This window comes from Dipodomys spectabilis, unplaced genomic scaffold (assembly GCF_019054845.1).
Source record: "Dipodomys spectabilis isolate Male_0828 unplaced genomic scaffold, ASM1905484v1 ptg000241l, whole genome shotgun sequence".
NCBI classification, from domain to species: domain Eukaryota; kingdom Metazoa; phylum Chordata; class Mammalia; order Rodentia; family Heteromyidae; genus Dipodomys; species Dipodomys spectabilis.
The window spans coordinates 5,583,099-5,605,173 of NW_024870918.1; the positions used below are offsets into that span (position 1 = coordinate 5,583,099).

The 22,075-nt window shown below is 37.1% G+C and overlaps 1 protein-coding gene across 2 annotated transcripts in view; it reads left to right on the plus strand.

Annotated features, from left to right (window-relative positions):
- Window positions 1-17,142, plus strand: part of Smc5 (structural maintenance of chromosomes 5) — an 80,404-nt gene extending 63,262 nt beyond the window's left edge. Inside the window, exons 18-25 of one of the 2 annotated variants that reach the window (XM_042699347.1) lie at window positions 5,260-5,385; window positions 8,373-8,417; window positions 8,848-8,943; window positions 9,422-9,526; window positions 9,953-10,072; window positions 13,536-13,715; window positions 13,797-13,892; window positions 14,805-17,142. In XM_042699347.1, the coding sequence (XP_042555281.1) occupies window positions 5,260-5,385; window positions 8,373-8,417; window positions 8,848-8,943; window positions 9,422-9,526; window positions 9,953-10,072; window positions 13,536-13,715; window positions 13,797-13,892; window positions 14,805-14,948 (912 nt within the window). In that variant the 3' untranslated portion in view covers window positions 14,949-17,142. The remainder of the gene's footprint in view (window positions 1-5,259; window positions 5,386-8,372; window positions 8,418-8,847; window positions 8,944-9,421; window positions 9,527-9,952; window positions 10,073-13,535; window positions 13,716-13,796; window positions 13,893-14,804) is intronic. The other variant, XM_042699348.1, reaches the window with a different exon arrangement.
- Window positions 17,143-22,075: the final 4,933 nt, after the last annotated feature.

Genomic DNA, 22,075 nt, shown 5'->3' on the forward strand with positions numbered 1-22,075 from the left:
GCTTCCTAAAATAGATTATGGCTATAGTGAAGTTGGGGGTGGGACTAGGAGAGGATAGAGAATTTTACTAGCAGATAGTAAGAGGATATAGACACAACCAACCTAGCCAAACAGCCAAAAGTTAGAGTTGATGTGCTAGAATTGATTAGTTCACTTTAGCAAAGCTTAAGGCATAGGACAGGAGAGCATTCTTCCCCTTAAACAAACAAAAACTAAACTAAAAGAAGGCAGCAGGAATAACAGTACTCATCTTCAGTTTATAGGATGGATAAATAAAAAGAAACAAAAGATTATACCCTGACAAGAGTTAGGAGGGAGACATTTAGGTCATGAACATGTGGGAAGGTCATTTGCCATTTGTCCAATCATCTACGCACTGTTGGTCAATAATTTTAGCACACAAATTAAAGTTACTTCATTGGTAAGAATCTGAATGTTGTTATCTAGTACATGGAAGCGATTTTATGAAGATGCAGACATAGTATGGAGATTTAAACTCAATCAAAATACAGAATTTAATCTTGGCACTTGAAGTTTCTGAAATCATTGCTAATGAGAACTTAAGACAGAAGTTTGTGTCTTATTTATAGAAGTATTGTAAAATCGTAGTAATTGCTTTGGAGTAAGCACTCTTGTAAAATTTAACCTAGTCTGAACATAACTACTTTTCTAAACAGCCCTACTTAAGAGATGTACTGAGATTAGATACATATTTACAAGATGTTATTTAATGATCTGTGTGCTCAGTAGTAGTGGAAATATTACTGTTTTGAGTAACACTAACTGCTATGTTTCTGGGGAGTAGAAAAGTTTCTTGTGAGGTTTTTAGTCTCTTTGTATTACTCTTTTTTTTTTTAAGATAGCCATACTATACCAGAAACATAATCACTGATTAGCTGCTTTTCCCTATTCATTCTTATTAATTCTTACCATCTTTGTGTAAGTAAGCTAAGTGTATCACAACCATCTTAAAGATACAACTGCTATATAAACTTTGCTATCAAGAAAGCACAGTTAGCCAAAGAAATTCATTATGCATGTATTATGATCATATTTTAAATCATAATTTCTTAGTTTGTTGCTTAATTTAAAGGAATTAGAGAAGTATTACTTTTCCCATCATGATTCTCTTGCTACTGTTTCTTTCCGTTCCCTTTCTCCAGTTCAGCCATTACCACATTCATAATTCACCTTTTTCTCATTCCATGGCTACTGCCCAGTCTGACTTTTACTCTTAAGTTTTAATACCTACAAGCTCTTATTTTTAGTGTTCTACTACTTAGAAATCTATAGCTTATACATAAATATTTCCTTCATACTAATGTTACTACTACCTCTGATTTTATCGTGCATTCTCTCAGAATTGTTTTATACTTCTCATACTAATTTAAAAGTTCTGTTTTTGTTTCTTTTTTGTTTATAATGTTTTGTCGCTATTTGTTTTTTCTTCCAGTGCTAGGGATTGAACCCAGTGCCTCCCACATGCTAAAGTAAGCATTTTCTTTAGTATGTTGAAATCTTTGTTCATGTTTACACTGGGCTACTGATTTTGCATTGATAGTTTTGTTTTCTTCTGTTTGTTTTTGAGACAATTCTCATTATATAGTCCAGGTTGGTTTCCAACATGCTATATAGCCCAGACTGGCCTCGATGTCAAGGTTCCCAGGCCTCCCGATTAGTGCTGGGGTTATAGCTGTGTGCCACCATATCTGGTTTCCCTCCATTGTGATGTAGTCTTGAGAACTACAAGTCAGCCAAGGCTGAGTTGGAACCACAGTCCCCCCAATCTTAGTTTAGAATGATAGGCACACAGTACTGCATCCAGTTTTGTTTTATTCTTAAGTATTTATTAACAATTCAATTTAACAGTTTATTAACTATTCTAAAAAATTGTTATGAATTTCTTCTTTCTTCCACAAGAGGGCCTTCTTTACTTAAATGTCAAAGTGTTTCCAATGGAACTTTACTTAAAAAGCATTTCAGAGAGCCTGGTGCCAGTTGCTCACACCTGTAATTCCAGCTACTTAGAAGGCTGAGACCTGAGAATTGGGGTTCAAATCCAGCCCACCCATGAGAGTCTGTAAGGCCCTTTTTTTTTTTCATTTTTGTCTGTCATGGGGCATTTGAACTAAGGGCGTGGGTACTCTCCCTGAGCTTTTTCCCTCAAGGCTAGTGGTCTACTGCTTTGAACCACTGTGCCACTTCTGGTTTTTTGGTGGTTAATTGGAGATAAGAGTCTCATGGGTTTCGAACCACGATCCTCAGATCTCAGCCTCTTGAGTAGCTAGGTTACAGGTACGAGCCACTGCGCCAGGCTTCTAAGGCTCTTATCACCAACCAAACACCAAAAATGCAGAAGTAGAGATATGGCTCAAGTGTAGAGTGTTAGCCTCGAGCACCAAAGCTCAGGGCAGTACCCAGGCCCTGAGATGGCCCTGAGTTCAAGCTCCAGGACTGGTACCAAAGAAAAAAAAAGGAGGGAGGGAGAGAGGGATAGAAAAAGAAATTAAATATTTCTTTTCTCTAGTGGGAGGTAATAAGTCCTAATTTTTGTTTTTGTTTTTTGTACCAGTGCTAGTTAAGGCTAGAACTCTACATTTGAGCCACTTCGAGCTTTTTGGTAGTTAATTGGAGACATGAGTCTCAGACACTTTCCTGCCAGGGCTGACTTTGAACCTTGATCTTCAGATCTCAGTCTCCTAAGTAGTTAGGATTCCAGGCATAAGCCATTGGTACCCAGCTAATATTCATTTCTTTTCATATATGAAAGCAATCCTTTCTGAGATGTTAGTGTAGAGAACATTCTGTAAATTTTAGTATTTGCTCATGCCTTAAACAGATGCAGTATTTCTATTCTATATTAACTGTTGAAGGCAAGCCTCAAAGCAGAAATGTAAAGAGAATCTTTTCATTGCCTTTATTTTATAGCATGATATAATAGTATATTCTCTTATTTCTGGCACCCCCCCCCCCCCCATCCCACAAAGAAAAGTTCAGTAAGGATTGTGGTTTAAAGTGGATCTGCTATGTAAAGAGGTAAGTCCCAAACATGGACATCTGGAAATAATATTTTCTTAGATTTTATAAGACATCAAACAGAAGGAAATTTTATGTAAGGCTATTTCCTTTTATTTTCTTTTTTTGTTTTTGGCAGTAATAAAGTTTGAGCCCAGGCTTTATACAGGAACTGTAGTCTTGAGCCATGTCCCCATCTCTTTTTTTTTTTTTTCTGCTTTTAACAGTTTTTCAGATAGGTTCTTGTTTTTACCCAGACCCAGCCTCAGTGAAAGATCCTCCTCTTTAAACCTCCTGAAAAACTGGGATCAAAGGCACATATCACCATACTCAGCTTTTTGGTTAAGATAATGTTTTACTAATTTTTTTGCCTGGGCTAGCTTCAACTGTGATTCTCTTAATCTCCACTTCCCAAGTAATTGAAATAACAGGGTTGAATCACTGTGCCCAGCCTAACTAATGTTGAAAGGAACAGAAGCAGGAATAGAACTCATTAGAAGTGCTTAGTTTCTATCCAGCTGTCCCTTATTTTACATTTGCTTGAGTACAGTGCCCTTAAAACAGGTGACTGGAAAGTCTTTAACATTCTCCCAGGTTGTAGTGATTGAGGAATGTATTTAAGGAAACCTTAGGACTAAATAACTAATGTATAAAAGGTTACTTGTATTTTTTTCAGTTCTGTCCAGTATATGTCTTTTTACTTCTCTAATGATTGGCTTGGTTTAGTTCATTAGCTGTTAAACTTGCATGCATAAAAATCAGCGAGAGACTTTGTTAATAAATAACAAATAGACAAGTCTTATTTCCAGAGATATTAATCTGATAGATCTAGGGTATGGCTAGGGCAGCAAACTCCTTTCACCATGGGTGAAAGTCTAGTTTGAAATTTAATGGTAAGAGCAAGATAGCCCTGCTTTCTTTCCTAGAAACCTGCTCACCTATAGTTTTACAACCTTGAGCCAGTTTCTTAATGTCTCTTGGCTGTATCTAAAAAAAGGAGAGAGAGAGAACGTATTTCTCAAGATCGTTTTCAGGATTGAATTAACACTTGCGGTATAATAATGATTGGCCTGTAAAGGCATCCTGTAGGGTGAGTTTGGCCCTTATGTACTTTGTCCAGCCTAATCTTGTATACCTTTACATATTTCTCTTCTTCAATCATATTCAATTACTATTACATCTTTGGAACTTCCATTGCTTTACATTCATAATCACCAGTCTCTGGAATGCCTTCTGCTACTGCTTTTTCAGTAATTCTTCTCTTTAAAGCTGTTCAGTTGTCACAGCTTCTGTGACAATTCTGCGCTTTCTCCATCCCTTTCTCCAGTTTCGTATTCTGTCCAGACTGTTGCACTGAGCAGCACTTACTTCTCTATTATGAACATTGTGTGTCCTCTAAGCAGATGTTGCTATGAATCCTGGTGCTCTCTTATATGTGAGCTTGAACAAGTTGTCATAATTCCTTCCCATCTTTTTTCTTTTTAGTGTGTATAATAGGGATAATTTTGAGAGTAAAGCACCTACTCGAGGACATTAGCACTGAATAAATAGTACCTGTTTCTTGTGAGGATAGTGATTTTTCCATGTATACATTTCTACTTCTCAGTAATTACTTGATAAAGAAATAACTGGTAACTACATAAAAGACGGGCTGGGAAGGTAGCTCAGTGGTAGAGCACTTGCCTTGCATGCCTGAGGCCCTGGGTTCGATTCCTCAGCACCACATAAGCAAAAAGAAAAAAGCCAGAAGTGGCTCTGTGGCTCAGGTGGTAGAACACTAACCTTGAGCTGAAGAGCTGAGGGACAGCGCCCAGGCCCAGAGTTCAGGACCCATGACCGGACCCTAAATAAATAAATAAATAAATGGCAAAAACTGTCAAACACATTTAAAGGTTTATGTTTGTTGACTTTTCTCACTTGAACCTTACATAAAGTGAATTTCAAAGTTCATTAGAGTATATTTACATGTAGTCATTAAACTTTCAGAAAACCAGTTACATTTTAGAGTTCTTGTATATTAGAGAAATGGCCAGTTATTAATATGCTGATATATTTTAAAGTTTAATTTGAAACTTAACCTTTATGATTAAAGGCAGTTTTGATTTGAGATATGGCTCAAGTGATACAATTGCCATCAGAATAAAAATTCAGAAATTTATTTCATATATGCTAATTTAATAAAAACCGGCCTCTTATTTAACTGTAACATTCAAATTCTTAGAATATTTGTTTTTTCTCTAATAGCAACAGTTTGTTGAGTTGGACGAAAACAGACTAAGATTATTACAGAAATGCAAAGAACTTATGAAGCGAGCGAGGCAAGTATGTAACCTGCGTGCAGAGCAGATTGTTCCTCAAGAATATCAGACAGTAAGTATAAAAAGTATACAGTGCTACCATTGCCATAAAACATTGTTTTGAGCTTAAAATATCCTTGGCCATTGTATGCGTCATTAAAAAATAGTCTCCTATTTTCAGCTGAATATAAGTATAAAATAATTTGGCTTAACAGATCTTCTATACTCAAATCTGTTACCAGTTCTACTGGTAACGGTAAGTAAATCTTAAAACATAGGAATCAACTTTAGAATCACACCCCCCCTCCCCCAAAGACCACTTTTTAAAAGGAAGAGGTGCTATTGAGAGTTTATTGCAGAAACCTGGGGTATGTTTTTCAAGGACACCAGTAATTGGTATGGAAGAAACAGTAAATAGGAGTGATACTTAGAAAAAGCAAAAGCAAAATGAAAATGTTTTCCCAGAAATTGGTGTGTTTATGGTTAAATATTTAGGGTTACCATATATCAGTAAGGAAAGGAAGAAAGAGCCTTTCCTTGTTTTCATTATATTTTATAGGTTGACATATTAGGAAGTAAACTAGGAGATGCTATCCTTCAGTCCACATTCTACCATTAATTATGTACCCCTAGGTTTATCTGACAGGTGGAAGGGATAACTTTCCTATGTACTTATACACTGTCATGTCAACATAAAGTTAGAGAAAATGACTTTTAAAATAGTATCTTTTTTTATTCTTAATTTGAAGTTCGTCTAATAAATGATGAAATGTCTACTAAAAATATAAGCTGAATTGGAAAAGAGAATAACTTGCATAACAATGATCAGATCTTCAAAGGTTTTATTTAATGATATCAGAAACCGTAGAGGATGGGTTTTACTGGGTGGATAGTAAGAAATTCAATAGAAATTAGTAAAACTTATTGAACAGCTTGTTTCCATAGGTATTACATCTCTAAAATAATTGTATTTTTCTAAAATAAACATTAGTAGGGGCTGGGAAGGTGGCTCAGTGGTAGAGTGCTTGCCTTGCATGCATGAGGCCCTGGGTTCGATTCCTTAGCACCACGTAAGCAAAAAGAAATAAGCCAGAAGTGGTGCTGTGGCTCAAGGGGTAGAGGGCTGGCCTTGAGCTGAAGAGTTGAGGGACAGCGCCCAGGCCCAGAGTTCAGGTCACAGGACCGGACCCAAATTAATTAATTAATTAATTAAATTAAATAAACATTAGTACAATATCTATACTGATTTTTTTGTTTTAAAGATAACTTCATTTGTTTTTGTTGTGTTATGCTGTTTTTGTAAGAGACAAAATCAAAGATAATATATTCATTAATTTAGAGCTGAAAGTATGTCTCAAGTGGTAGAGCATTTGCTTAGCAATTTCAGAACCCTAAGTTCAAACCTCAGTTCGGGGGGGCGGGGGGGAACAAGTGAGAGAGAGACAAAGTTATAGATTAACTGCTATAAAACAAGCACTGAAAAGGCAGCCATGCTTCCTTCTCAATTGAAACTTGTATTCTAGTATGGATGATAGAGCAGACAAAAACTAAAAAGCAAGCAGATGTTAAGAAGGAAAATAAAGCAAGCTGCTGGGTGCTGGTGGTTCAAGCCGGTAATTATAGCTACTCAGGAGGCTGAGATCTGAGGATCATGGTTTAAAGCCAGCCCAGGCAGGAAAGTCCATGAGATTGTTCTCTCCAATTAACCACCAGAAAACCAGAAGTGGAGCTGTGGCTCAAGTGGTACAGCATTCACCTTGAACTGAAAAGCTGAGAGTTCTAGCCCTATGTCGACAAAAATAAATAAATCAAGCTAAAGGATTGGGTAGAGTGTCAAGGATAGGAAGCTCTGTACAGTATCTTTACAATAAAAACTATATATTTTTTTTAAAAGATGGCAGTTTTGAAAGATACTATTTTAGGTAAATCCTGAATAAATAGATCAAGTGAAGTTGAGGGAAAAGTATTCCAGTCAGAGAAAATAGTTTACACAAAGCCCCCGAGTTGGAAACATATTTGTTATAGGTCAGAATAGAAGGGATCTCCATGGGGTAAAAAACTAGGCCAAGCAGAAGGTAAAAGCCAAGTTAGGTATTTTAGAGTATACCAGAAGTTTGGGTTGTAGGTTTTTAGGTTGTTTGGTTTGTTTGTTTTGCTTTGCTTTGTTTTGTTTTGTTTCAGTGTTGGGAATCAGTCCCAGGGCTCACACAAGCTATGTCAGTGCTCTACACTGAGCTATATCCCTAGCTCTGGGTTATATTCTTTTTGAGATGGAATCCATTGGGAGAAGTTTAAAACACAAGAGTGATAGTACTAAGTTAAGTTGATAAAAAGAGTGGAAGCAAAAAGATCATTTAGAGGGTTACTACTTTGGTCCAGGCCCTCCCCACAAAGAATTACCATGGCGTGGAATTGGTAATCACACTGTGGGAAGGTGGGGAAAGGTGGGTGGTCCAGCAGCAGGTACTGACAGCAGGTTATCTAAGAATTTAGAGAGAACTCCTAATTCACCTCAACCAATAGTGATATTATTTACTGAGATGGAGAAGATTGAAGGAGAAATAGATTGGCATTAGGTGGTGTAGAGAAAATGGGTAAAAAGATTGCTTCACTATATCAAATTTAAGATTTCTTTTAAAATCAAGTTAATATATCTGGTTTGAGCTTTATCAAATGTAATTTCAGATTTCAGTGGGACTAGTCTTCTGCAAATGTACCATCTAAATGAAAGTTGGATTATATTCTAGGTCAACATTTAAGACATTCGGTTAATATTATGTGTCAGTGTTTTTAATTTTCACAATACATTTCTGCTCGTTAGTATTTAGAGTTTGAATATTGTACTAGGCAAGACACTATATCGTCTTTTCCTCCATAGGAAGGTGTTCTTATTTATCTCGGTAGCATAGATTCAGAAGATAGTCGTATGATGAAAGTCTGCTGTCAAAGTAATTGGATTCTTAACGTGCTTTTGTGGTTCTTGAGAAGTGTAGTGTAAAGTTCTAACTTCTTGCTCTCTTTCAATGCCCCACATACTCTGGACCCATTCTACCAATTCAGCAAGTGCCCACCATTCCAAATGGACACAACTCCTCACTCCCCATGGTATGCGCTGCTCATTCTTTTCTCCAAGCTTCTGTCCCCTCTCCTGCATTTTCCTTAACCATTTGCTTTAAGGCCAAGAGATGAATCCTAGGCCTCGGAAATCTTCTCGATTCTCCTGTAGCATGAACTGACACTTTCTTTCTCTAAATTCCTTAGCCCTATATGATATCTACTGCTTATTGTAATACCCAGCATCAATACCTTGCCTTAAAGTATTAGTACTCTTAAGGTATTACCCAGTGATTACATTCTCTTTTCAAGTGTAAGCTTTTTTGAAGGCACAGACCCTGTTTTATGATTCTCTTGTACTCTTGTTGTGTGTGTGAATATGCTATTGATGAGACAGTGGACTGACTCAGCAGTTTTTTTTTTAATTAATTGAATGTATTTTCATTATATTACCTCTAATGATACTTTATTTTTTCCTTAGGCCTTCCAAGATCTTCCAAACACATTGGATGAAATCGATGCTCTGTTAACAGAAGAAAGATCAAGAGCTTCCTGCTTCACAGGACTAAATCCTACAGTATGTGTCTTAAGTATCTTCCTCTATTGCCATTCTGCAGCTACTACCACTGCCATCTTACACACACACACACACACACACACATACACACACACACACACACACACACACTCACACAGAGTTTCATGCAGTACTTGCCTCCCACTCTGTACTAGAGCTCTTGGTAATAATAAGCTAGACAGCAGGAACAATGTGCTTTAAATGCCAGATTCTGAATCTATTAGAATTTTAAATAGATTCTTCCTAAGGAACACAGTGTTCTGTGCCTTTTCTTTATAAAAAGAATAGTTGGGTTAACTTAAAATGCATCAATGTCTATTTCTTCAAGGATTAAAAATGACAGTTTTAGTAGGTAATAAGAACAAATTAATTGCAGACTAACAACATAACACAGTTGACATGACATTTTTAGTTAATGAAAAATTGTATATGTTTGTCCTTTGATAGATTTATCTTAAAGAAATTTTCTTCCTGCCAGGTGGTTGAAGAATATGCAAAAAGAGAAAAAGAAATAGAGCAGTTAACTGAGGAACTAAAGAAAAAAAGAGCTGAACTAGATACATATAGGGAAAGCATTTCACAGGTAATGTTAATTTTTTATCTTTTCTTTTTATCCTGTGCTTATCGTTAATAATAGGAGCATGTAAAATAATACAAAGTGGAATGAAGTGTTCCTAAAAGAAAAAGTGGGTTCTTATGAACAGTTTGTTACTGATAGAAAAGTTGTTTTATCTAATGTTAGATATTAAAATGTAATAATACTTCTTGGGCTGGGAATGTACCTTAGTGGTAGAGTGCTTGCCTAGCATGCATGCAGCCCTGGGTTCATTTCCTTAGTACCACATAAACAGAAAAAGCCACAAGTGGCTCTGTGGCTTAAGTGATAAAGGGCTAGCCGTAAGCACAGAGATGCTCAGGGAAAGAGCCCAGGCCCTGAGTTCAAGCCTTAGGACTGGCAAAAATAAAATAATACTTCAGAAGTTGCATTTAATATTTTGTTTACTTACAGGTAAAAGAAAGATGGCTTAATCCCTTAAAGGAGCTAGTAGAAAAAATTAATGAAAAATTCAGCAACTTTTTTAGTTCCATGCAGTGTGCTGGTGAAGTTGATCTCCATACAGAAAATGAGGTAAAATTGGAATTTATTTCATCAAGAGTTAAGAATTTAAGCTAGGCATTGATGTCTCATGTCCGTAATCATGTCTAGTTTGGAGGCTGAGATGCAGAGGATCAAGGTTCAGAACCATTCCAAGCAGAAAAGTTTTCTACTAGACTCTATTTCCAAAAATAATTATCAAAAGGCTTGACTAGAGATGTGGCTCAAGTTATATAGTGCTAGCTGAGCAAGTAAACTAAGCAAACTCAAAGCTGAGTTCAAAATCCAAGTCTCACTCAAAAAAATAAATAAAAGACTGAATTACTTGTTCAGGTGTGGCACATGCCTGTAATCTCAGTAACGGGGCAAGAGGATTGTAAGTTTGAAGTGAACCCTATCTCAAAAGTAAAAGGACTGGAACAAGTGGCAGAGTGCAAGTGTGGTGGTCTGAATTGAATGCTTAGTACCGAAAAGAAAATAATAATGTGTAAAGAAGTTTAGCTCAGTAGTAGAATGTGTGTTTAGCATGCATGAGGACCTGGGAGATTATAAAGAGTATTTTATACTATGTTACAAACATAAATGTAAAGCAAAGTGACAGCTTTTACTCTTCTGTGGTTATCTTGCCTGATAACCCCTTCATCTAGCTAGTGTGGAGTGTAAGTATGAAATGTCAATTCATTTTTAAGTTCTAGGTCTTAAGATACTAGGTCCTACCATAGTAGTTGTTTTTCAGTGTTGGGGCTTGTTCAGGTTATTTTAGTAACTATTTAATTACTAACATGCTTCCTTTGTGCCATAGCTGTCCTATAACACAGGTTCTTTTATCCAGTTTCATAAGCAAATTGAAACTGAAGCTAACAGAAGTTCATATAATTTTCACATGACAAAAAATCAAACTCCACACCCGACCCCAGAGCCTAAGCTCACCAGTAAATTTGATTCCTGAGACGACATCAGACTGAAAGTAACTGCAATATCTTTAGTAGCAGCTTGAACATAGAGACATAAATATGATTGAGCAAGCACAGTGAAGTCTACTGAAGTTGAACTGAAATCCTATCTTTGCCTGGCTCATACCTGTACTCCTGACAACTCAGGAGGCTGAAATCTGAGGATCACAATTGAAACCATGCAGCACAGGAAAGTCTGAGTCTTCTCTCCAATTAACCACCAAAATGCTGGAAGTAGAACTGTAGCTCACATGGTACAGCTTTAGTCTTGAGCACAAAAGCTCAGGAACAGCATCCAATCCCTGAATTTAAGCCCTGGGATCAGCACCACAGAAAAAGAAGAGGAGGGGACTAGGAAGGAGGAGGAAGAATTCCAGCATTTAAGTCTTCATGCATGTTTTTGTTGTGTTTCTTTGTCATATGCTATTTGTTTTTGATAGTTTTTCTGTGTGCAGTAATAACTGCACTGCTTATACCTCCCAACCTTTCCCTGAATTTCTTCTATCTACCATTAGGCTTCCGAAGAATGGACATTTTTACTATTATCAGTACCTTCGCTCCCTTTCTCTTCTGGGCTCCAGAGCCGTCCATGTTAGAAGTATCTATGATAGAAAGGAAAAAGCAATGGGTCGTAGAGCCCAAAACAAAACTAGTAGTGAAGGCGGATATAGCCAAGAAGTAAATGGAAGAAATGCAGTCAGTTAAAAAGTAAACCTTGAGAATTAAAACTATTACTAATTTATTTAATATTTTGGTGTGTGTGGGGAAAGGAGCAAACAGTAACAGTGGTACTTATAAGCTAGCCTACCAGAATCCTTACATTTACAGGTAGAAGGAATTATTTCTGTTCATCTTTGGCCTCTTCTGCCCAGTTCAGTCACTACTATCCACAAACAAAACTGTTTATGTTGAGCATATAAAAGGTGCTCTTAAGACTATAATACATATCACATTTCACAGCTCTGATATGAAAAAAGAATACAAAATATTGCAACAATATTTACATTGTGATTTATGTCAAGTGATACCTTGAATGTATACATTAAATAAAATACAATATTAAAAGTAAGTACACCTGTTCTTAAAAATGAATGAATTTTTTTAAAGATTTTAAGAATTGATTTTAGTTGCTTATGTTCCTTGCATTCTATCTCTTGGTCAGGCACTGACTTAGACCTTAAAACTATTTTTTTTTTTTTTTTTTGGGTCCGGTCATGGGGCCTGAACTCTGGGCCTGGGTGCTGTCCCTCAGCTCTACAGCTCAAGGCTAGCGCTCTACCACTTGAGCCACAGTGCCACTTCCGGCTTTTTTCTTTTTGCTTATGTGGTGCTGAGGAATCGAACCCAGGGCCTCAGGCTCTACCACTGAGCCACCTTCCCAGCCCAGACCTTAAAGCTATTAAAAACTATTAAATACCTAGTGGTATTAGGATTTTAGCTGAAGTCCTTTTGCTTTCTAAGTAGGATCTCTACCATTTGAGCCATTACACCATCCCCTAGTTATTTTAACTAGTGTTTTGTATCTCATTTTAAAAGTAAATCAGAACCTAAGAGACCTAGAAATGACAAATAACATGAATTAAATTAAAAACAATAAATTTAAGCAGACTGTTTATGCAGAATGTATAGAACACTGAGCATATTCATTGCAAAAAAAAAAAATTGGGGGGGGGGGGAGGGGTCCGGTCGTGGGGCCTGAACTCTGGGCCTGGGTGCTGTCCCTTAGCTCTTCAGCTCAAGGCTAGCGCTCTACCACTTGAGCCACAGCGCCACTAAGTCACCTACAGAAGTAGGGTGAGCTCTTTTTCTTTTTCTTTTTTTTCCTTGTGATGGTTCTGGGGCTTAAATTTAGGGCCTGGGCACTGTCCCTGAGAGTTTTTTGTGCTCAACACTAGCACTCTACAACTTGATCCATGGCTCACTTCTGGCTTTTGGGTGATTAATTGGAGGTAATAGCCTCACAGTCTTTCCTGCCCAGACTGGCTTCTAACTGTCATCCTTAGATCTCAGCCTCCTGAGTAACTAGGATTACAGGAGTAAGCCACCAATGGCCAGCAGAAGTAGGGAGAACTTTTATCCCTCTGTAGTGTCTTCACTAGTAGAAAAGTGTCATGACACACTCCATATTATGTTTTAAATATCTTCACCTGTAGTGCCCTGGGCAAAATTATTAAGATTCTTATCTCCGAAAAAAAATACAAACTAAATGACTTGGGGTTTGGCTTAAGTAGTAGAATGCTTGCCTAGCAAGAGTATAGCCCTAAATTCAATCCTACCAAAACAAAAAACAAAAAAAAAAAAACAAAAAGTCAAAACAAAAATTGAATACATGGTACCTTTCCAGAACAGGAAAAACTACTTATAATCTGAAAATTTTTCTTGTCTAACTAGATCCTTGGAGGCTCTTGGAATCTTTAAATGGCAATTGTTTGCTTAATACTTTATTTGATTTCTTTATTCTTATGGTTGATTAAATCAGTCTGTTTTCAAATAGCCAAATGAAATTACCAGTAAAAATTTTTATCTTCTTAAATGTTTTATAGGAAGACTATGATAAATATGGAATTCGAATCAGAGTCAAATTTCGAAGTAGTACTCAACTGCATGAATTGACTCCTCATCATCAAAGTGGAGGCGAAAGAAGTGTTTCCACCATGTTATACTTGATGGCACTTCAGGAGCTTAATAGGTGTCCATTCAGAGTAGTTGATGAAATCAATCAGGTACAGTGAGTATTCTTTCTGTAGATCTTACTGTATCTTGTAATAGACATAAATATAATCATTACTATTGTTGTGGTTTAGGGTATGGACCCAATCAATGAACGGAGAGTGTTTGAAATGGTTGTAAACACGGCCTGTAAAGAAAACACATCTCAGTACTTCTTTATTACACCAAAGGTAGGTAATAAGTAACCTCAAAGTGTTTGTCATATACTCTGAAAATCCCCTGTGGCTTAATGCAGGGCAGATGCTTTCTCAATATGTACACACTCCTAAACAAGAAGTTGAAATGAGGGCTGGGAACATGGCTCAGTGGTAGAGCGCTTGCCTTGCATGCCTGAGGCCCTGGGTTCAATTCCTCAGCACCACATAAGCAAAAAGAAAAAAGACGGAAGTGGCACTGTGGCTCAAGTGGTAAAGCCCTAGCCTTGAGCTGAAGAGCTAAGGGACAGCACCCAGGCCCAGAGTTCAGGCCCCATGACCAGACTCCCCCCCCCCCCCCCCCCCCCCCAAGGAAAAAAAGAAGTTAAAATGATTATAAATGTAGAAACATTTATATAAGGACAAATTCTAGTGACATAGTTCATCAGAAACCTCATTATCCAAGGAAGAAAAGTAGAAGGCATATTACGTTATAGGGCCAAGATTTCCTCCCTGCTTTTAGCACTTGTTCCTCTTCTAAACAAGTCCCTATTGTGGCACTGCATGTGACTGAAGAATGCAAGTCCTAGAGCTGTAGCCCTCTCCCTTTTACCAGTCCTGTCCCGTCCCTGATCCTGCACAGATTGCCAGCCACTTTACTCTTCTCTGACCCAGAGGAAATCATAAGTATCCCACACCACCTACTAACACATGAATAAAATATCCCAACACCACCTACTCATAGGAATAAAAAAGATTTCCAGGCATGTCCATTATTCTAGGAGTTATTAGGCCAGGCTTTAGCTGTACTGATTCAGGTCATGATTACAGATGCTCCCAAGCTTCATAAGTTTCATTAATAAAATATTTGTACACATGTGAAGTTGGAAAACTGTGATTTTCAGTATATAGTATTATATGACAATCTGTCTGCTTCCATGCTAACAGCTCCTGCAGAATCTTCCTTACTCTGAAAAAATGACAGTGTTGTTTGTCTACAATGGTCCTCATATGCTGGAACCAAACAGGTGGAATTTAAAGGCCTTCCAAAGGCGGAGACGCCGCATCACATTCACTCAGCCTTCTCAATGAAAGTGGAGAAAGGAACCTTTGGAATTTTTCTTTTAACTGTCTGTGTGGCTCAATTGAATAAAAGTTAGCAGATTTATTAAAACAGAAAGATTGGTTATTTTTGGAAGCCTGCTTTTAACTACAAATAGATTGATGAAGTGGAGATCACAATGACTCGCTTTCTGGAACATTATCTAGTAGTAAAAAGATAAGTCTTCAGTTTTGGTTGAATGAATCATTAGTGCTCTGAGTCATTTGGTTCCCATGTTTAAAGGTATTTACTATTGTAAATTAAAGATAGGATGGAACAGGGATTATCAAATCACAGGGTGTTTGTTTGACATAGTAGCCCTGAACTTTAATTGCAAATAAATTTAATTACATTTACAGCATAAAGATGCCTCCAGAATTTAAATACTGATTTTTCTCCCAGTGTTATATTTAATTTAAAGAAATACATATGGCAACATCTGATGTAAGGGTAGGAATTTATCCTATTCACTTCCTATTTAAAAACGTTACCTTATCTTTATAGGAAGTAGACTTGTATGGGCCTTTAAAAGAAGTTTTATGGAATTTGATGTTATAATTTGATGTTACAATTTGATGGTAATTCATAGGGAAAAAAAGCACTAAGCTTCAAAAATGGTGCAGGACTTTGAAAGGCTATTAGATCAATGCAGAATCGCAGCTATAAGATTGACAGTCAAATCAGGTGATAGGTTTTTAAAAAATAACTTTGTAAAGTGTGTGTCCGACGTAGGGGGGGAGGGAGTCTTAGTTGTTTTGTTTAATTTCAAGTCAATTGTATTTTACATTTTAAATTTCTAAAAGCATTTTTATAATTATTTTTAGAGATTTTTCTTAAGATTTCATATACTGGTTTTTACTATTTGTATTTGAAACTTCTCAGTGCTATGAAAAGAGTGAGGGAAAAGCATTGATTTGTTTAAAACCATAATGTTTTTTAATTTAAATTTGTAGGTCCGTCCTTACAGTGTTGATCTACCCATTATCTTAAAAATCTAGTTTGTTTTCTTCAATCTTGAAAGAAAATCATTTATCTCGAGTTATGCTAATTAATAGTGCCAAATTCTCTACATTTAAATATCAGACTTTGTAAGAAATAGATTAGTACAAGACATGCCGTTAAGTAATGGATCAGATTGGATCTGTGCTGATAATGACAAAAAATTAGTTTTTTTTTTTTCATTTACTTGCTAGCCTAAATAAATTGAAAAATTGAATTTACTTCAGGTTTTGTATATTATTAAATAGCCATCAAAATTTATATTCTTACAAAAAGCAATCAACTGTGTGTGAGTTTATGTCCTCTTGCTTAGACATCTCTTTTAAAGGTATTTTTCCTTACAAAAAATTTTAAGAGCCCTTCCCTCTTAAACTAAATCTAATGCATGAAATATGAAAATATTTTAAAATAACATTTTTACCAGTCTGAGCAAGTCATCTAAACATTGAAATACTTGGTGACATAGTGAATGGATGCTACCAAGCCCTCTGTTGCTACTTATTTTCAGCTGTAATGTCTTTACTATTATGTGCTTGGTATAGCGTGTTCATTGTCTGAATTGCTACCAGTCATCTTTTTTTTTTTTTTTCAAAATGAACATCAGTGTGAAAAGGAAAATTGAAGAGTACGCATATTTGAAAATGAAATACCCAATTATATTTTAATTTACATATGCCAATACTTATTCCATACCTTGTTTTGTAAACATTTGTAGTTCTCTATTAGACAAAATTAATATTTCATTTTACATTGAATTTGAGGTGGTAAAGGATAAATTGTGTATCATTTTAGATATTAAAGAATCGTACGTCGAGCACAGTATAATGTCATATTTTCTGCAAATTTGAATTTTTAATTACATTTACATTTTTAGAGTTGAAGTAAAAGACTGATTTGATGAATAAAATATTTAAAACCTTAAGCATTTTGATTACTGACTCTTCAGTGATTTGCCTAAAGAGAGTCTCAGTTAAAAGGTTTACCATGTTCAAAATAAGAAGAAAAATTTCTTGCTGCTTTTTGATTATCTTGGACATACACATGCCTGCTTTTTTTTTGAAGTGTGTACCTTTTTAGTATGTAAAAAAATGTAATTTCATCCTGCTATTATGTGTGTACATGTGTGTAACTGATTAAAAACTGTTCAAAATGCAACTTTGTTGGTAATAAATACATATTTTCATATTCTTTGAGTATGGTTTTTTAATAAAAATTTTAATTATACTTTAAACCCTCTTAAAAGTCACTGTTTTCAGATTTGCTTAAAACCAAATGTCTAGGGTGATCAGCATTTATTGTACAGCTTTAAGCAGTCTGTTAATGTTCACAAACATAAAAATGTAGTTCTTTGGGCTGGGAAGGTGGCTTAGTGGTAGAGCGCTTGCCTTGCATGCCTGAGGCCCTGGGTTCGATTCCTCAGCACCACATAAGCAAAAAGAAAAAAGCCAGAAGTGGCACTGTGGCTCAAGTGGTAGAGTGCTAGCCTTGAGCTGAAGAGCTGAGGGACAGCCCCCAGGCCCAGAGTTTAGGCCCCACGACTGGACCCCCCCCCCCCCAAAAAAAAAAAAAGTAGTTCTTTGCCTTTCTGCGATGAAACAGTATAAATGCAATAAACATTCTTGAAAAGTGGTTTAAACCATTTAAAGAAACAAAACTTACAAGGCAAGTGTAAATATTTTTGCTAAATACTAAATATACTAAAAACATATCCAATAGCCAATGCATTTTTAAAAAGTACTATATAAGAAATTGTAATTTATAATTACATATTTTTATATAGTACTTTTTAAAAATGTATCTTGATTGAAGCATACTTTATCACTTTCACTTGATTGTCTCTAATACACAGATCACCAGCCTTTTGGGACCCCAACATCGTAATAGGTACTTATATATGCTTCTCTCCCTATTTTAAATCTTCAAAATAATTATAATACTATATTTCATGCATCCAGGTCTGAATCGTAAGTCAACACAAAGATTTTTTTGTTTTATTCATCCGTATTGTCAGTTCTTCATAAGGAAATGGATCCTTGTAGTTCAGTGTGTCTTGGACAATACAGAAAAGTATTTTCATATACTTTATTAACTTCACAAAACTTAAACGTAAATTAGGGAAACTAGCATCTAAGTATCAAAATGCAATTGCAGCCATATATCACACCATGGCTTCCCCTCCCCACCCTCTTTTTTTTTTTTTTCCTTTTGGAGGTAGAGTCTGGCCTCAAATTTGTAATCCTGCTTCAGACTCAGTCCTGGTATTAGAGACATGACTACCTTGCCTGACCACAACACCATTTTGGTCAACAACAGGCTCCATGTATGATGGTGGTCCTGTAAGATTGTATCACCTAGTCACATTGTAGCTCTTGTTCACTGTGTGATCATACAAGAGTGGAATCACCAACAATCCTTTTCCCAAGAGTGTATCCCCTTGGACGTGGACCCAAAAGGGTCTCAAGGGTAGAGCACCAGGCTTGTGTAGGAAAACAAGTGATATTGTGAGTGCAAGCCTCAGTAATGCTTCCCTTTACCTTCCCTTAAAAAAGCATTCTGCTTCTGCTCACAAGGGTAGTTGGGAAGATAATTTGGGAAGTGGAGGTGTAGCTCAAATGGTAGAGACTGAGTTTAAGCCTCTGTACCAGAAAAAACAACCAGAACACAAAAAGAATATTCCCCATTGGTAAGTGACAGAACTGGATTTCCTCATTGCTCCAAAATAATTGGCTGGGAACTTTAGATTCTTAAAACCAGAATTGTTTGGTCCTGAAGAGAAAGCCTGGGTCACATCGCTTCGCTTCACTATGAGCTGTGCTGAGACTAGGGGGCGCTGAGGGCTCTGGCTTGCATTGGTTACAAAAATGGGTGATCGGGGCTGGGAAGGTGGCTCAGTGGTAGAGCACTTGCCTTGCATGCATGAGGCCCTGGGTTCGATTCCTTGGCACCACATAAGCAAAAAGAAAACAGAAGTGGCGCTGTGGCTCAAGTGGTAGAGCGCTAGCCTTCCGCTGAAAAGCTGAGGGACAGCACCCAGGCCCAGAGTTCAGGCCCCACAACTGCCCCCCCCCGCCCCCCAAAAAAGAAAAGAAAAACACCTAGAAAATGTTCTCTCCAACACCACCATCTGTCAGGAAGGTGCTCACTCACTTGGCATTAAGTCCCTTCAGAGTGAAAGGTGATTACTGAGAGGAATGTAGTCATTCCTGCCTAATCTAAGAAATGGGTTAAAACAAAGTAAGTCCAGTGTAAGGAAAGAGAAATATGAGGATGGAATGATAAGTTCCCTCTTTTTAATATTACGTCAAGTCTTAGTTTATATTCTCAGTGATCTCATTTAGACTTAGGAGAATCTTTCAAGTAGTTTATATCACTTTTCAGTTACAAGTCATGAAAAGAAATCTTTTCTCTGAATAAGGCCAGTACTGATCAACCTAGATGTAAGTTGTGTTATAAACTAGGTATTATAATAATTTGTTTAGCCGGGCACTGGTGGCTCACGCCTGTAATCCTAGCTACTCAGGAGGCTGAGATCTGAGGATCATGGTTCAAAGCCAGCCCAGGCAGGAAAGTCTGTGAGACTCTTATCTCCAATAAACCATTAGAAAACCGGAAGCTGCGCTGTGGCTCAAGCAGTAGAGCGCTCGCCTTGAGCTGAAGAGCTGAGGGACAGCGCCCAGGCCCAGAGTTCAAGCCCCATGACCAACAAAAAAAAAATTGTTTATATGCTGCACTATATGCATATTCATATATTGTGTACAGTAGCCTTGTACTGTTGATGGAGAAACAGGAAAAAGGTCTTTTTTTTTTAGCTTGCCATCAAGCTACCTTGTCTTAAGCGCTTTATGACATAATGACCCCCATCCTTACCTTCAATATAGTGCAGGTAGAGAAAAGAAGCCAGGATCCCATGGATAGTACAACCTTGTTCATACAAGAAATGACTTGTCTCTTGTGACATAGGTTACACCAGCCTGGAAAGTCACAATGAAGCTTCATCAATTGGAGGCAAGATAGCATCATGTGGAAGGGCTCATTGGAATCCTGGAGCCCAAAGCTCAAAAATCCTTGGAGGAGGTGCTAGCCTGCCCCTGTAGGATTGCTTGACACAGCATCAGGCTGTGAAAGGAGGAGCAAGGGAAAAAAAAGGAAAGAATCACAGAGTCCTGCAATCATAGCAAGGTCTCTACAAAGTTGTCCAGATGGCTCTGGAACATTCACATTAGCACTAGTTAGTAGAAGAGAAATAAGTATCTTTGCTATGACACTTGATTATTCTCTTACAGTAATGCAGCCTTTATGCAAATTGCTTCCATGTATTGGGTATTACAACTCTTTTTTAAAATGTGTATAGCTCTGACAAGCAAAAAGAATGAGAATGAACAGAAAGAAGGAAAGACCAAAATAGTCAAATGAGAATAGTAACTCCATAACCATGAGTTCTCCCTCAGAATTGAAGCAATGGACAGAATATTTAAGGGACAAAAGTAAAAGCAACCTTGAGATGATTAAATATGGGCAGGATGTATACAGGCTATAAGCAAATACTCCACCATTCTATATAAAGGAACATCCACCGATACTCAAGGGACAGAGGCTAAGGGACAGCTATTTTATCTTTTTGACAATTTGCATTTTTTGTTATACTAGTTGAGCCTACATTTGTGTTTCTCAGTCATTTAAATTTCTTTGAATGGCCTGCTTATATTTTGTGCTCATTATTTTCTAGGAGGGGCTTTGTCATCTGGGATTTTTAGTGAATATATATGATGTCATCTAAGCATGACACTAAAGAAGCCAGGGAAGGAGGTGTGTGTGTGTGTATGTGTGTGTGTGGTATATATCACTATCCATGTAATAGAAGTTTTAACTATTTCCCATAATATCATTGCTGAGATGGTAGTTCTGAGATTTGAACTTAGGGCTTCAGGTTTGCTAGACACACTGAAGCCACATCCCTAGGCCTTATTACTTCAGTTTCATTTTGTAACTAAAGTACTCAGCCAGACTGGACTTCAGTCCTCCTATTTACCCAGCCTGCATAGCTGAGATGACGTGTGTACTACTGCACTAAGCGTTTTATTGATGGTGGTGGGGTCCCATGAACATTTTGCCTGTGCTGGTCTTGAACCTTGATCTGCTCAATCTCAGCCTCCCTAACAGGATTACAAGTGTGAACCAGACATAGGTCTAGTCTTCCCCTATTTTTTGGCTTTCTTTATGTGATTTTTTTTGTTGATCTATTTGGTGTGTGTGTGTGTGTGTGTGTGTGTGTGTGTGTGTGTGTGTGTGTGTGTGTGTGCTGGTCCTGGAGTTTGAACTCAGACCATGGGTGCTGTCCTGAGTTTCTTTTTGTCAAGGCTAATACACTGCCACTTGAACCACCGCTCTGCTTCTGGCTTTTTTGGTACTTAATTAGAGATAAGAGTCTTACAGACTTACCTTGCTGGGCTGGCTTTGAACCAAGATTCTCAGATCTCAGCCTCCTGAGTAGCTAAGATTACATCCATGAGCCCCAGGCACCCAGCTGGTTTTTGTTTTTTAAATTGTTATCGTTATATGCTTTCATCTAATGTATGTCATTTTCAGAAAGGCTTTTCCCACTTTCAGGTAATATGAATAATTTACTCATGTGTCCTTCAGTGAGTTTAGTTTGTTTTTACATTTAAGTATTTGTCTAGAATTGATTTTGATGTAAGAATGAAGTAGGACTTGCGCTTTTTCAATCCATTCCACCCTGCCAGCCCTCCACACTGCTCCTCTGAAGAGCTAGATTAGTACCTGTCATATGTTCAGTTTCTTTCCTCCACTGGTTTGAAAGTCCATCTCTATGGGTGATTTTGCTCTATCAGCCTATTATTTTAATTACTATTGTCTCATAGTACATATTTTGACCATATAGAAGTAGTTAATCTTGCTCCTTTCTCAGAATTCTCATTATTTACTTTTTTCAGATTCCTTTTTCCAGGTGAACATTAAAATCATTTTACTATTTCAAACATAAGCCTATCGAGATTCTGTTTGGAATTATTAATTTATGTCTCAAAGAAATGTTACTTACATAGTATTGGCTCCTCTCAATATGTATCTCCAGTTAGTTACATTGCCTATAACCCTTAAA